Source organism: Arachis hypogaea, chromosome 13, assembly GCF_003086295.3.
Source record: "Arachis hypogaea cultivar Tifrunner chromosome 13, arahy.Tifrunner.gnm2.J5K5, whole genome shotgun sequence".
Lineage (NCBI taxonomy): Eukaryota > Viridiplantae > Streptophyta > Magnoliopsida > Fabales > Fabaceae > Arachis > Arachis hypogaea.
In genome coordinates this window covers 17,345,245-17,362,439 of record NC_092048.1, presented here as the reverse complement: position 1 = coordinate 17,362,439, position 17,195 = coordinate 17,345,245, and the positions used below count along the sequence as shown (strand labels likewise).

At 26.7% G+C, this 17,195-nt stretch overlaps 2 protein-coding genes across 2 annotated transcripts; both read left to right on the top strand.

The window, feature by feature from the left end:
- The first annotated feature begins 4,811 nt into the window (after nt 1-4,811).
- LOC112737515 (uncharacterized) lies at nt 4,812-7,193 on the top strand. Its single transcript, XM_025787449.3, has 2 exons — nt 4,812-5,268; nt 6,548-7,193. Exons 1-2 carry the CDS (start codon nt 4,986-4,988, stop codon nt 6,931-6,933), a joined length of 669 nt encoding a protein of 222 aa, XP_025643234.1. The 5' UTR covers nt 4,812-4,985; the 3' UTR covers nt 6,934-7,193.
- A 9,265-nt stretch (nt 7,194-16,458) lies between these two features.
- Nucleotides 16,459-16,992, top strand: LOC112737514 (dirigent protein 23). The gene has a single exon (XM_025787447.2). The coding sequence runs from the start codon at nt 16,459-16,461 to the stop codon at nt 16,990-16,992; it is 534 nt and encodes a 177-aa protein (XP_025643232.1).
- Nucleotides 16,993-17,195: the final 203 nt, after the last annotated feature.

Genomic DNA, 17,195 nt, shown 5'->3' with positions numbered 1-17,195 from the left:
TGTTTAAGTGTTTAACAGCATGATTGTTTATATGTTTGTTTTAGTAGCTGTTTTGTAACTGGTAAATGCTACTTGAGATAGCAGCTTCCCAAGTGAGGCAGAATTATGCTTGATGGTTTAATGTGAACTAGAGATGGTTGGTACAAGCTCATTCTTAATTCGTAGGGAAACCATCAAAAGGTGAACCATTGCGCGCCTTGGAAGCAAAACTTCAATTTTTCAATTCAGTAATAACTCTGGGTTGGTTAGATCCAAATGAAAATTTTGATCAATTCAACTTGTTCAATGTTTGGTATCATATTCCAAATTCACATCATTTTTCCTTCAATAAACATGTCAGCCATATCTCGTGCTCATACATAATAATTACGATATCTTGATGTATAATTTTATAGTCTTGTTAGTTGTTACACATTCAATTTGTTTTTTGGTATCTAAGTCTAATCAAGTTAGTCTAAATTTAACAAAAACTAGTCTCATTAGAGTGTGAAAATGCGCTCCAACTATTTTCACTAACATGAACGTTTGTATCTTTTTTTTTTTTTTTTTGCGTGTTTTTTCTTCTTCCTCGTTTTTTTATTGCTACTGTTGCTGGTTTTTTTCTTCTTTTTCTCGTGTTTTTTCTAGTAATTTTGTAGTATTATGTGTTTCTTCTCTTTATTTGATTTTTTCTTGTTTTTATTCTTATTAAGAAGATAAAACAAGAATTATGAAAAGGTAAAACAAGAAGGAAAAGATAAAAGAAAAAAAGATGATGATAAAGATAAGGAGGAGTTTTGAATTATGTAGAATTTATCATGAAATAACAATTTTTAATTGCGACACAGAAGTTTCTCAATTTTGACACTAAAATTTTTTAACCGTGACACAAGTTCTTGTTAAGAGAGTGAAACAAGAATTATGATCAATATATTGACGATTTTTTTTTATTTAAAATTTACATACATGTGTTTTGTGGTTGATTGAGTCTTGTTAGTGTGCATGTCTTGTGCTTGTTGTCATTAGCCTGGATTTGTTATAATTAAGTCATATAAGATAGTTGTAGTGATTCACTAAATCTAGTGTCATTTAACGTATATTCATGACTTTTCTGACCAAAAATTGATTTAGATGTATTTTTGTGGTTAATTGAGTCTTGTTTGTATGTCATTATTATTAAGTAATTTTGGTGCCATTATGAGTTAAATGAGGTGTAATTGATCTCATTGACTTGAATTTGATGTAATTAGATCATACGAGAGAGTTGTAGTGATTTCTAGCGTCATTTAAGTCATATTCATGATTTTTTCTTATCCAAAATTAATTTGAATGTGTTTTTCTGGTTGATTGAGTTTTGTTTGTGTGCTTGTTCTGAATTGAGTTTATGCACCGCCATCATTAAGTAATTTCGATGTCATTTTTATTGAAATGGGATACACTCGGTCTAATTGATTTGGATTTGACATAATTAGATCATATAAAAGAGTTGTAGTGATTCTAGTGTTATTTAGGTCATATTCTTGACTTTTTCTTAATTTGATTTCTCTTTTTATCTGTGTTTCTTATTTTAGTAGAAAAACCTACAAATCTATTTATAATATATTAAATCATAGTTGAAAGAAGTGTTCTAATGCATTCTTAGTCTTCTAACTTTCTAATATTATGCCATGTCAGCATAAATAACTAAGTGGCACCATTTGCTTATCACTTATCTAATTGAATTATTTTTTAATCTTTTTGTGTCTAATTGAATTATTTTTAAATTTATTTCTATTTCTCATGTACCTCATTATTATAGTTTAGGATTCTTTTTCATTTTTCTTCATTTTTTTTCTCACTTTGATGACATTTTTTTTAGGTTACTCTATAATTTTAATATTCTCTTACTCTTTATTTTGTATAGGATACTATATACTTTTAATATTAATATTATTTCTCTTTATTAGGTATAAGCATAAGAGGAGTGCTAAGGGGCCAATAACTTTTGTGATTTGTAGCCATCAAATAGCCATCAATGATGATTTTAACGGTGTGAGATTAGTGTGAGATTTTATCTAATGGCTCACTTTTCTTTGCTGGTTACATGCTGGCCAAAATTTAATAAAGTTGCTGCCCCCTAGACTTTCCTAAACATAATTCATCCTCTTTTATACTCACTCTTTCTTACGATTATTAAATATAATTGCAACTTAAAATTCTTTATACTCACTCTTTCTTATGATTGTTACATAAAATTGCAACTTTGAATTTTTCTTCATTTTTCTTCTCACTCTTATGTCATTTATTTTTTTTAGGTTATTCTATGATTTTTATATTCTTTTACTTTTTACTTTTATATATGATACTATATGATTTCATTGTTAATATTATTTCTCTTTAATAAATATAAATTGAGTAATAAAACACAATTAATCATCTTCTTTCATACTTACTCTTTATATTTTTTATATAAATCAACATCCACTTCACACCTCTTCTTTATCCCCTATTTTCACATAGGGCTTGTTTGGGTGAGTTTCTAAGAAAAGATTTTTTTTCGAGTTATTTTTTTTAAAAGATCTTATGAAAAAGTAAAAGTAATTTTATGTTTGGGTATCTCATGCAAAAAGATCTTTTTATCTATTAATTATGTTTGGATATAACAATATAAAAGTACTTTTTTGTTTATTTATTACATGAAAAACATTTTTTTTTTAAAGAAAAAAGATCTTTTAAAAAAAGATATAAAGGACTTGTTTGGGTGAGCTTCTAAGAAAATATCTTTTTTCGAGTTATCTTTTTTTAAAAGATCTTATGGAAAAGTAAAAGTAATTTTATGTTTGGGTATCTCATGCAAAAAGATGTTTTTATCTATCAATTATATTTGAATATAACAATATAAAAGTACTTTTTTGTTTATTTATTACATGAAAAACATCTTTATTTTAAGAAAAAAAGATCTTTTAAAAAAAGATGTAAATTACAGCTTCTCAAAAAAGATGTTTTTCTGATTTTTCTAGTGCTTTTATTTTTGCTATTCGAAATTTGCCAAACATGCTAAAAAATAAAAAAAGATACTTTTTCATTGAAAAAAGATCTTTTTTTATCAAAATAATGGCGCCCAAACAAGCACAAATTACAGCTTCTAAATAAGATGTTTTTCTGATTTTTCTAGTGCTTCTACTTTTACTATTCGAAATTTGTCAAACACGCTAAAAAATAAAAAAAAAATCTTTTTTCATTAAAAAAAGATCTTTTTTTATCAAAATAATGGCGTTCAAACAAGCATATAATATCATGCCTTTTATTCTTTTGCACAAGTATTTAAAAAATTCGGTTGATGACCACAAATCTTTTTTTGTTAGTTTGCTAAATATGTGTATTAGATAATAAATTTCTAACACTAGTCCTTTATAATATTTTAGTTTTTTTATATTTATTTTTAATCTAATTGTATTCATTTATTATATCATATCTTTTTCTTTCAACAATTTATATTTTTTTATATCATTTAGTTGTAATATGTTAAAAATATATGGTACTAACTACAATCATAAGTCATGTAAAATAAAATTAGAAATTGAATGTTAATTTTAATTTATATCATGTCCTTTACAATATTTTTTAATTTTTCTATTTTTAATCCAATTGTATTCATTAATTATATTATCCAACTTCTTTTTTCTTTCAACCATTTATATTATTTAATATTATTTAATTGTAATATTATTAAAAATACATAATATTATTGTGAATCATGAAATATAAAATTAGAAAATTAAATGTTAATTTTGGCTATTGAAATATTAAATTTAAAATTGTATTTTATCTAATAATTTTATATTTGTACTATAATATTTGAATATAATCTAAATAAATAAATAAATAAAAATAACTACTTAGAAGAAAAAAAATAAAGATAATAATATTAAATTAAATAAATAAATTTGAATTGAGTATTTTCATAATTTTATTTAAAGTCAAATTTATGTATAAATTTTTAATTATATAATTATTAAATTTTAAATTAATTTATAAATTTTATATAGTATATATCTATTGCAGGTCTAATCTAGTTATGATATATTAAAGAAGAGTCTAAAGTAGTGTCATAATGAATGAATGGCACATAAGATTTTTAATTTCATATAAGATTGCCATGTTATCTATTGTAATAACATAGAAAAAAAATATTTATTTTAAAATTATATTTATACTACCATAAAAAATAACATCTATAAAATTAATCTAGTATTAATCATATAATTTCACACACTAAATAACCTAATTCTACAAAAAAATTAGTAATTAAAGGTTCTTTAAAATATTTTTTAAGATATTTTTTAGTAATTAAAAATTAATATATATAATCGATTAAATTGTATTATTTTTATTAAAATTAGATCAGATAAATCGATTTAATTAAAAAATTGATGAACCAAATTTTAAATCAGTTTAAATTAATATTTTTTTATAAAAAAATATAATATCTTTATTATAAAAAATAATAAAAATATTTTTATAATTAATTTTAAAAATCTTAAATCTTAAATCATATGATAACACAGAAAAGAGAAGTCTTAAAATTTAAGATTTTTAAATTTAATAATAATAATAATAATAATAATAATAATAATAATATTTTAATATTTTTTATAATAAAAATATTATAATTATTTTTTATAAAAAAAATATTAATTTAAACCAATTTAAAATTTGATGTACTAATTTTTTTATTAAATTAATTTATTTTATTTAATTTTAATAAAAATAATACCGTTTAATCAATTATAAATATTAAATTTTGATTACTAAAAAATATTTAAAAAAAAAACGTTTTAAAAGGCAGGTTTGGAAAGTACCAGAAGCAAAGAACTAAACACTTGTCGAAGAAGCAGAGAGGGCAGTGACTTCATTAGAACAACACAACACCGACAGTAGACACCCACTCCTCTTCAATCTACTCTTTTCTTTCTCTCTCTCTCTCAAACACCACCAGAGGCAGTTACAATAACTAATAAGTCAAGATGTTGCAGCTACTCTACGCCGCGATCTTCGGCGAAATGCTTCTGATCATGGTTCTCCTTTTCAAGACCCCACTCAGGAAGCTCCTCATCCTCACCTTGGATCGCCTCAAGCGCGGCCGTGGCCCCATCGTCGTCACCACCGTCGGCGCCACATTGGTCGTCGTCCTCGCTTCTAGCCTCTACAGTATGGCCAAGATCCAACGCCGTACCGCTGAGGCCGGTGTTGTCAATCCCACCGAACAAGTCCTCATGTCCAAGCACCTTCTCGAAGCTTCTCTCATGGGTAACTAACTACTAATTAATTACCCTTTCAATACTAGATTTTATGAGTCTCTACATATACACATACATGTAGCACTATTGATTTTCATATTATTGTTATATATTTGCTACACTATAAATAGATCCAATTGAAATGTATCCATTGATTTCATATTATAATTGTTTTATGTTACTGATGGTTGGTTTCCCATGTTTTCCCAAATTGTTAGGTACTTTGTGCATAGGATGTTGATTTTTTTTAAAAAAAAAAAATTAGAAAATAGTATAAGTATGATAGATCATTTAGAAGTTTTGAACTGTCACTTGATAAATAATATGTACTGTTGTGCTGATCCATAGCATGTTGGTAAAGATGTTTTTAGATTATACTAAAACTTAGTCACCAAAAGAAGATTTTATTATTAATTCAAAACCATTTAATTTAGTGATTAATTTGAACATCAAATGATTTTATGTGAACATGAGACTTCCCCCCTAATGCGCTGCAGTGGTTGCTATTGAAATTATTGTTCAGCAGCATGTCCCATGTATTTGATTGCTTTTAATTTTTAAGAGAACTCATAGGTCTTCGTATCCATGGTAATTGGCCTGTTCCATTACAATCTCAGTGTGATCATACACAATGTTGATTTTCTGAATATTGGATGTTAAGAACATGATGGGATGTCACTTGTTAAATGCTAGCTTTATATCACTGATATATGTCAATTTGATAAATCACTAGCTTTTTGTATATAAGGTTTTGAAATTGTGTTGAATAAGGACTTTTGCTTGCTATGATAGGAGTGAGTGGCAGAGTTTAATGGTATTGGCTTGATGGCTTCTCTGAGTAAATATCATTTCCTCATACCAAATCAGGATTGTATTGGTCTCTTGGCATTAATACTTGATTCGTTCTTTTCATCAAACAATCTGCAACATATTGCATTAGATTCGGCTAAAATTCAGTTTAATTGTTCACCATGCTAATTGATTTTAAGATAATTTTTTTAGTAAAAACCATTGCTTGCTTTAGAGGGGTAGAATGTAATATAATTCTCAATTTTTTGTTTTATTCTTTAGCACATTGCATGTTTTAATTACCTTTGAAATTTCTGTTTGTAAAATCCCATCAATGTAGGTGTATTCTCTTCTCTTTCTCTCTTTGTGGAGTGGTTTAGTTGTTACTTGAGGGCAGGGTATTGATGTAGTTCTGTTTTTTTATTTTTTATTTGTTTTCCGTTTATAATTCAGTTTGGATATATTTAGTTCTTGATTTTTCATGTGTAATTTGTGTGCAGGGTTTGTGCTTTTCCTCTCCCTCATGATAGATAGGTTGCACCATTACATAAGAGAGCTTCGCATGCTCCGAAAGACCATGGAGGCTGTTAAGAAACAAGGCCGAAGTTTCGAGGACGGTAAAAGCACCACCACCTCTGAGGATCATAGAGCGCTGACCGAAGAAATCGCGACATTGAAGGCCCGAATCAAGAATTTGGAAACCGAAAGCGAAGCAAAAGGAAGTAAGGCTAAGTCTTTGGAATCCGAAGTAGAGGCTCTGAAGAAGCAATCCGAAGGGTTCCTTATGGAATATGATCGCCTCTTGGAAGAAAATCAGAACCTTCGGAGTCAGTTGGAGGCCATTGATCAAAGCTCTTTGCATGCTGAGAATAAGAAAAATATGTGAGAAGGACAAATTTGTCCCCCTTTTTTTCAGCTGCTCCTGTTTTAACATTTTAAGCATCATATGTTGTATTAGAAAAGATGAGATCATTGTAAATATCTAAAGAACAGAAAGAAGGTATGTGGATTCAGTGTGCTAAACTTCTCTTAAAGGATAATGTATAGGTATTTTCTGGTCCCCTTTGTTGATACTTGATAGTGATAATGGTAATAGTGAGGACTTGATCACATACATTTTTATAACATAATTCTACATTTTGATTATATTTTGTTATGGGATAAAAATATACTAAATTAATAATGTTATGTGTAATTATGCACTTCAAATTTATATATAAAAATTCTACAATATTTTAACTTTTAAGGGTCTATATTTATTTATGAGTAGAAGTATGCACCCAAATTTAAAGGGGATGCACACCAGCAAATATAGAATTACACATAGCAGAGGCTACGCCTACATATAAGCTTCCAAGTTCTAATAACAATGCAGCTTACCAAATACCATTCAAACATAAACATAACACCATTGATAACATACTGTTTTGGATTACAAAATTACTATAGGTGTAGTTAGAAGTTACCAAATCAGTCTTTATATATTGATTCACTTATTTTTTAACTAAATAATTAAATATTACATAATAAAATAATAAAAAATGTAATGGACAAATAATTAACAGCAGTTCTATTAGTACAATTTATTATTATTGGTCAGCACTTGATTAATAATATTTAAAATTATTTGCAAAAAATTATAGTGTTAAACTGCTGGATTATAGAGATTGAATTGTTGACTAAAATACTAGCAAATATAGATTAAAATTGTTGACACAAACCTTTTTCAACAATCAAATTTACATAGAAACTTAACAAAAAGGATTGTGAGATACTAAATTTGTCATTCTATTTGTAGTGGTTGATTAGTAGTTGATTTTTAAAATTATTTACGCAAATATTTTTATATACAATTGGTATACACAAATTCAAAATCAGGTTATATAAAGTGAGATGATTGAGTTGGTAAAGAAATAAAATAAAAAGTTAATCACTATTAAATTTGTAGTTTTTATAAATAACATATTTTACTATCTTACTTTAAGAATGATTAACATTTTTATTTTAGAAAATTTTGAGATATACAAATTTTTTCCATCAACGGGCCATAAGACCGAAAGAGAAACAAACTATGTAGTAACAAGAACTACACTGGAAGATGAAAATAGGACTGCACACGGATTGGATCGAATCGGATTGGATAGGATACGATATCCACATTTTTTAGGCCAAATCCGATCCGATCGGATATCGGGAATATTCGCATAATTAAAAAAAAACTATTTTAAGGTTTTATTTGGTTATTTTTACAAAAAAATATCCATAAAATTTATTTTTCACTTGTTTGAGCCTATTTACTCCTAAAATATTATCAATAAAAGTTCTCTTAAATAACAAAAAAAAAAATTAATAACACAAGATTTAAGTTTAATTATTCTAAGTTGAAGTACAACATAAAAAATTAAAAACAAGATATCATAAAATTCATAAAACAACACACTAAAATTCATATCACATTAGGGTTTACTTTCTTAAACTATGCTATTTATATGAGAGGTGTGGATATGCGGATTTGCGGATCGGATCCGCGGACATTACTGCTAAATCCGCAATCCGATTCTATCATAGTGCGGATCAAATCTGATCCGATCCGATGGCTCTGCGGATCGGATAATATCCGTAAAATTCGGATCGGATGCGGATAATTACCGCAGATATGCGGATATTATTCGATCCATGTGCAACCCTAAATGAAAATGGAATTTGCTTGCTTGAGAGGGTTGCCCACTTTAATTTATCTCTGCAATACTCGAAAGATTAGTCTTTTGGATTTCCGGCCTAATGAATACCCTGGTGAAAAAAAAAAAAAAAACTCCAAAAAGAACTGCAGGCCAAGTAAGTTATTTCAACCAAAAAAAAAAAAGAAAAAGCCTACTGCACAGTACAGACCAAAAACTAGAAAGATAACAAGGCCAAAAAAATTTCGAAAATAAACAAAAAAAAAGAAATGTTAGGTGCTAGTAAATTTTGTAATTTATGATCATTAATTAGCTATTATTAATACTTTTAATGATATAAGATTTTATTTAATAATGTTACTCAATTTTTTTTACTAATTAAATATTTACTAAATTTTAATAAAAGTGTTGTCCTAGACATTCTCATAAAGAAAACTACACGTGAATTGCAACTCCTCAGTGTTCGAGATGGCAAGCACAAAAAGACGTGGAAGTTTGGACTTTGGATAAAGAACATAAATTATTAATTCAAAGAAATTAATAAAAATCGAAAATAAGCTATTAAGTATTAATTCCAGGAAAATAAATTAAGAAAGTTCACACACACTTCATGTGAAACGTCATGTGTTGAATCTTATGTATACATGTCTTCGCATGAAAAACAAGTTCACCTCGTTCACAATGATCAATTCATAACCAACCATGCATGCATACACGATTTGCTTCATGGTGTATGCTGCTTATATATTCACGTGATTGCTGGTACACAAAAGCAGTCTCTAATTAGTTATTGAGGAATAATTGAACTTTAAATGAAACAGGGGAAAATTTAATAATTAAAACAGCAATGTTAACGAGACAATTATCTAAAATTATTTCATTAAATCTAATATGTATAAAATTATTGTATACAATATTCAAAATCATTATATTATTCTACAATAAATTATATTTTGGCACTAAATATATCGACATGGTACATTCTACTATTGTTTTACATACGTTTTTCTTCTCAATTATTTTTAAAAACATATTATGTAATCAACTATACATAAAGTAATATCTAACAATTGTTTATATTAACATTTATCAATAATTTTAACATTTTATTTCATACCCTTTCAATAATTATTGTAATAATTTTTTTTTATATTTTAGTAAGTCAATGATCATCAGTAATTAATAATTATCATCATTAGTATATTATTTTACAACGAATACTATTCTAATGCCAAAAATACTAATGTGGTGTATTTTGGTGTCAATATGCATACTTCTCTTCTCAATTTATTTTAAAAAAATATTTTTTTATAATTATATATAAAAATCAGTATTTAATATACAATTAGACTAATTATTAATTATTAATATTTTCAATCATTCTAATTATATTAATTATCAAGTGTTTTAATTGTCAATCATTATGATATAATTGTTAATCAAACATTATCGACAACAAATTGATATTGATATCAATAATAAAAAAATTAAACGTAAATTTATAATTTTAATTGTCATAAATATAATACTAACATAAATTGCTTTGTTAAAATGCTTTATAATGCACGTGTATATTAATTAGCGGTAAATTGATATATATCGATAACAACAATTAAATTTTATAATCTTTTGTGCTACTAAAAGTTGTATATAGTGTTTCTTTTGTAGTTCATGACTCATGAGTTTAAGTTTGAGAGCTAAAGTATTTTGTTTAATTTTTTAATTTATTATTCTTCTTTGACTACTTCATAGAATAAGAATGTATTCTTCGTTTTTCATCAAAGTTAATCATTTTAAAGTACAAATTACAATTTTTGTGATATTTTTTATGTAGCCATTTTATTATTATTCTTTTGATAATTTGATAATTGTTCTTATTCAAGCATATTCTTTTCGTCTACCGAGCAATTGCTTTCAAGGAGTTTTATAGGCCAAGTTTAAATTCCATCCCTTCATGCTTTCTACGTTTGTCAAAATATTTTCGAAGTTGAGCATATGATGAGATTGAATTTTCTCAATTTATGTTCAATTTTACTAAAACTGTGTCAAGTTTGGAGATGTAATTTCAAAGATTGGTATTGTATTTAAATTTTTTTATTTTAAACTTTTTGTAACAAAAATAATTTTATAATATATTGTATCTTTTTAGAAATTATCAGCTTTTTAGTGCATCAATGTAATGCTATTGATAAGAATAAAGGTCAATTTGTGGCTATTTTATGCCTTGTCGCATTACATGGATAACAGATGATGAAACTTATTTAACAAAGAGGATGATCTGCATTTGCACGGATTCTAAATATTCGAACTGATGACATTGTTTTAATTAGGTATCGTTATGAGAATGATTCTAATTTATACGTGTCTAAAGACTAGAATATCTTAAATATAATTTAAATAATTTAATTCAAATATTAGTATTTGATTAAATTAGTTTTAAAAAAATTTAAGTTGTTATCTCAATTTATATATTACGACTATTATTTTTGGTTATGTTATTTTTAAATTTTATTATATGAAATTTCTTTTTTTGGTTTTTAAATTTATTTTTATTCTTATTTACTCTCAATATAACTAAAAAAAAATAAAATAATTAAGTTAAAAAATTTGCTAATAATAAATAATATCTTTGATATGACAATTATTTTAATCAATTATATGAAATTATTGTAAACAAATGATAAAATAATTAATAGTTGGATTAAAATTTTATTGATATCTATTAACTTATAACTAATTACACGTATAATCTTATGATAATCTATAATGAATAGTATATTATGATCAAATTTAGTTTTCCCTATATATATATATATATATATATATATATACACGGCAAGTTACTTTAATAAATTAATTCCAATCCAAAATTACGTAGATCTCTCAAATTCTAAAAGATTATTTGAATATCTCAAAAGACATTTTTATATAAATCAAATTGATTAAGTTTGATTTACCCAAATACGTAGTGAATCGAATCCATTAAATTTGAATTATATGTCAATAGAGTTCACGTGTAAATCGAAACTAATGGTTTTGAATTAAATCACGATACTAAATTGAAACAAAGAGATTCGATTTATGTTTGCTAGTAAATCAAATCCATTCAATTTGATTTATACACGTGAACAGATGTTCATGATAAGTTTTGATTTGATGGTTTTGGTAAATCGAAACCTATAGATTCGATTTACATGCAACAACTCTCTCAAGTAATTCAAATTTAATGACTTCGATTTATGATGAATTGCTATATGTACAAATCGAATTTCATTCATTCGAACAACAAAACATACAAACCCCACACCCAACTCCACCACCCAGATCCGAAATTATCGGAAAGTAGCCCGGGAAAAATCGAAGTTGAACACATGGAGGACAACCCGAATTGTCTATATCGACTAGATGGAGTCGTGCATATTGCTGGCGCCATCCACCTTGAGGTTAGTAAAGAAAATTTTCTTTTTTAAATATAAATTAGTCATTCTAGTAATGTTAACATAAATCGTGTGGCAGTTAGTTAAAATCTTTAATTAGGGATTAGAAATTTTTTTTTAATATAAGTCCATGTCAGAAGTAGTAAGTTATTAGGTGGTTAGATTTTGATAACTTGAAATGGTAACTAAGAAGGTTGTTTAGGATTGTAGGATATGTTAGATTTTTTAAGTTATTAGTCTTATATTCAACGAGATTTGGTTTATGAGTAGCGTTAGTTATAAATTTTTTGAGTTTTCTAAAAAATTAATATAAATATTTTTTTGTAATGGTAATTTTTTGAGTTAGATAATTATGAATAGAAATGTAGGATATGTTAGATTTTTTCAGTTTTTTAATCCTTTTTGTATTCTCTGTGTAAACGTGTCGGACTATATGCTTTAGTGAATATGAAGGCCGATATGGCATGATAATCGAGTTTTCTGTGATCACTAGATATCGATGTGGTTAGACAAGTGTGGGGACCATTGTATCGTTTTACCTCCCAAATACCTCTGCGCTGGCGGAGGCTAACCCTAATGAGCCATGCGCACCCGCTGCTGAACTCCTTGCACTTGCCATAGTACTTGCGATGATTGGATTTCAATACTTTGTACTCAACTCCACGGCGAATATTATAAGTCTTCACGCTTAACACGACTTCTTCTTTATCCTGAAACTGTTGACCAACTTGAAATTCAGATACAACTCCTGTATTCTGTGTCTCTCTAGTCCCGAAACTAACAGGTACTCCCGGATCCCCTGAGGTGCCATGGCATCCAAGTCCAGAGCTGAGAAGTGAGGGGAGGGGGGATACTGATTAGTACCTAAACTAGATGCTCTACCACCCATAACTGGAGTCGTCCGGGGTGTGTCATCGTCAATGTCATCAGCTATCGTGGCGGGCTCTACATCATCATGATCATCATCATCATGCAGTGCATCCTCTACCCCATCAGATATTCCAACCTCACCGAAATTCGGGACCATTGCAGGAGAACCGGGCATCGCAATTGCAACCTCCCCCAACGGTCCAATCTCACCAGCCCCAGCATCACCACTGCAGTTCAGATTAAATGCAAAGGAAGGAGAAGCAACTAAAACTGTCTTAGGTGCAATCTCTGGCACAACTGTCGAGGCACCAACAGGCATGGAACTAGAGCAAGACGCATGTCCTGAGGATTGTGGATTCCAATTCGAACCTCCAGAACTAGATACCACATCCACAAGCTTTGCCAACAGCTCTGGAGTCCTCACCTCAGAAAACTAACGACGACAATGGAACAGAACTCCCAAATCTTCGTCCTGCTAATAACGAATGAATCATACTTCACATCATCGCGTAAGATGGAAATCAGGATTCTATAGAACAACTTCTTCACCCGTTTCACGTCATGCAGACCTAGTTTTTGGAGTATAATATTCTTAAACTCAGTAAAAATCGTGGAAGGTTTGAGAAAAACACTCAAGAGGTCCTTATCAATAAACTTAATTCTTGATCGCGTTTTTTTCTTAATGGATCCTCTATAGTGCACAAGAGCTACAAAACTCTCATCACTAGTCATTGTGAATCTTACTATTGTAAAAAATTCACGTTGAGCTCGTATTTATAAACGTTGGTTCTCTATAAATCGAATTAAGTGTCTTCGATTTAATCATATAGCTAAAAGACTACGTTGAGTCTCTTTGTTTCGATTTAGTATGGTGATTTAATTCGAAGCCATTTACTTCGATTTACTATGTATTTGGGTAAATCAAATTTAATCAATTCGATTTATATAGAAATACCTTTTGGGATATTCAAGTAGCCTTTTAGAATTTGGGTGATCTGCGTAATTTTGAATTGGAGTTGGTTTATTAAAGTAAATTGCCATATATATATATAAAGAAATAATTGTGAATATAAAAAAATATGTTAATAGCTAAAATTTATGAGTATAATTAATATATATCAAACTAATTTAGCCTTAATTAAAATTTTATTTTTTTATCTTAAAGCAATCAATTCTATCATTATTATTATTAAATAAATATACAATTATAATTAACACTATTTTACATAATCATAATACTATCCATAATATTATTATTCTTATTATACTAATATTTTCATATAAAGTTATGTCTTTAATAGTAATTTACAAAGATTATCATAATTAATAAAGATTACCATGATTTGTGAATATTACGCATACACAGCTAATATTAATTACAAGAAATAAAAAAATTCTTGATAGGTTCAAAAATAATTATATACATATAAGAAATAATCGTAATAAAAAAATAAATATATCCTAAGAATAAAAAAATATTAATTATAAAAAAATAATTATAATTAAAAAAATTAATATATATAATTTAAATATATTTATCTACAATTAATATGATACGTAAAATTTTAAATAAAATAAATATATTTTAAGAATAAGAAAATTATTAATTACATAATATAATATATATATATATATATATATATATATATATATATATATATATATATATATATATATATATAACAAAATTACCATAATTTATGAAGATTATTATACGTATGAGATATTAATAGAATAAAAGAATCATTGAATGATTGTGGACTCAAAAGAGAATAATCATAACCTATATATGTGATCTAAGTATATTTATGTATAATTAATATATACGTATATATAAATAAAAAAATATTTAGAATGATTTAAATAAAATAAATATATCTTGATAACAAAAAATTATTAATTAAATAATTAATATATATGTATACATAAATAAAAAAAATTATTAATTAAAAAAATATATATTTCAATTTTAGAAATCAAATGCACATAATTATAATAATGATTTGTTTTAAAATAGATAATTAAATTAATTGAATATTTCTATTTCTAATTGAGAGTAAATTAATCTTACATTATGTATATGTCCCCTTAATGTATTATGTAATTGTAAATTTTTATATTTGAGACTTATATTTTACTTGATAATTGTTATAACTACTAGATTATATTCTAACTTTGAATTTAATATAATATTAAATATATTTTTTAATTAGTTTTTTACTTATATTTTTTGTCTTTTTATTTAATCTTAATTTCTTTGCACACAAGTATGATTTTATTAAGAATCTCAAGACAATATTTAAGCATAAAGTTTAAAAATTTGAAGTTAGAATAATTCGATTATAAAGTGTAAAACAATTTAAATTACGTACACAAAAAGCCACAACTAAAATGGTTCTACTTGATGAAGAAGTACTATAGAATTGTATATCATTTTTAGATTAATTTACTATTTTTTATTATTTTTAATTTTTTATTGTGATATTATATTACAAGAATTTTCATATACAATACACAATAAAAAAAATTCAAAAGTATCTCTATTTGAAAAAAAGATATCTGAAAGAAGTATTTATGTTATGATCAACCTTGACATAGGTCAAAATAATATTAATATTTAGAGGATAATTCAAATAAGATAAATTTTTATAATATATCTAAGATATTAAATGTATAGTTCACAAATTTTTTTTATACAGTATATTGATATCTTGATATATTATTTTATTTTTGTCTATTAAATTTATCTCAATAATTAGAGAATTATTTGTTATTATTTTTAATAATATACCATTAATTTCTAGCTACTACTCAAAATGATATTATTATTATTATTATTATTATTATTATTATTATTATTATTATTATTATTTAATTTGGTATTCGTATAAATGACAAAAAATATAAAATTATTTTATATAATTTAAATATGTAAATGATATTTTTTTAAAATATATATTTTAAATATAAATAAAAGGAAGAAAATAAATTTTTTGGTACATTGCACGAGTACCTACACTAATTACATATTTATTATATTTAATATTATGCATTTATTTTTAAAAAAAATAATAAATATAAAATAAATAACTTTGGACTAATTTGTATTGTCTCCTATATATTTATGTAATTAAAATTGAAATTTATTTCTTTATTTAAACAATACTTTCTTCCTCTCACACTCTCACACAAGACGGGGCACCACGGCAAGAATGTGCTTCACCAAAGTAAGAAGCACGTGACAACATGCAAAACTGGAAAATCATATATATGGGTGAAGAATTCATTGTGTGACAACATGAAAAACTGAAAAACGTGACATGAACTTTAATTAAATTCTTACCACATATATATAGAGATAAATTGCAACCCTCTTCATAAACAAATTCATCTTCATTTCTACATACACATCAACATTGCAAAACCATGGCAGCAATCAAACCCTTCTCCATCACAACATTATTGCTTATGATATTCATCACCATGACCATGATTTCCCAAACAAGTTCGAAAAAAAGCAACCAATCAAACCAAGTGTTCTACTTGCACGACGTTACCAACGGGCCTAACGCAACCGTTGCCCAAATCGTCGGCATCACCGGAAAAGTTTGGTCGTACAACACATTTGGTACCTTTATCATGGTGGACGATCCAATAACCCTAACACCAAATCAATACGCAGTTCAAGTTGGAAGAGCTCAAGGAACTATTTCAGTGGCATCAATGGACGGTTCAACTGTGATTATTGTTCTTTCATTTGTGTTCAACAATGTGCAATATAATGGCAGTACTTTGGAGCTTCAAGGCGCGAGTCGTCAGCGCGAGAATTCCAGAGAGATTTCAGTGGTTTCCGGCACCGGAAGGTTCCGATTTGTGAAGGGATATGCTGTCTTTGAAACTGTTTCCTATGATCCTACAACTACTCGCTCTCTTATTCGTGTTAATGTCACCATAAATTAGCTCCTATTACTTGTTTAATTTCCTATGAATTAATGATGCGTGGTTAAGAAATAATTAATATCATGATATAAAGATTTCGCCCTTGATCTTTTGAGGCAGTTAATCCTTGTTGTCACTTCTAAGAACACTAGCTATTACCTCCTCTAATGCTAGGGCCAGCAACTTTTGTGATTAGTAGCCATCAAATAGCCATCAATGATGAT

Bases quoted from the DNA above. Each gene is read 5' to 3' on its own strand.
- LOC112737515 (XM_025787449.3), top strand. From the start codon at position 4,986: ATGTTGCAGCTACTCTACGCCGCGATCTTCGGCGAAATGCTTCTGATC. The intron at 5,269-6,547 runs GTAACTAACTAC...ATTTGTGTGCAG, and splicing joins TCTCGAAGCTTCTCTCATGG to GGTTTGTGCTTTTCCTCTCC.
- LOC112737514 (XM_025787447.2), top strand. From the start codon at position 16,459: ATGGCAGCAATCAAACCCTTCTCCATCACAACATTATTGCTTATGATA.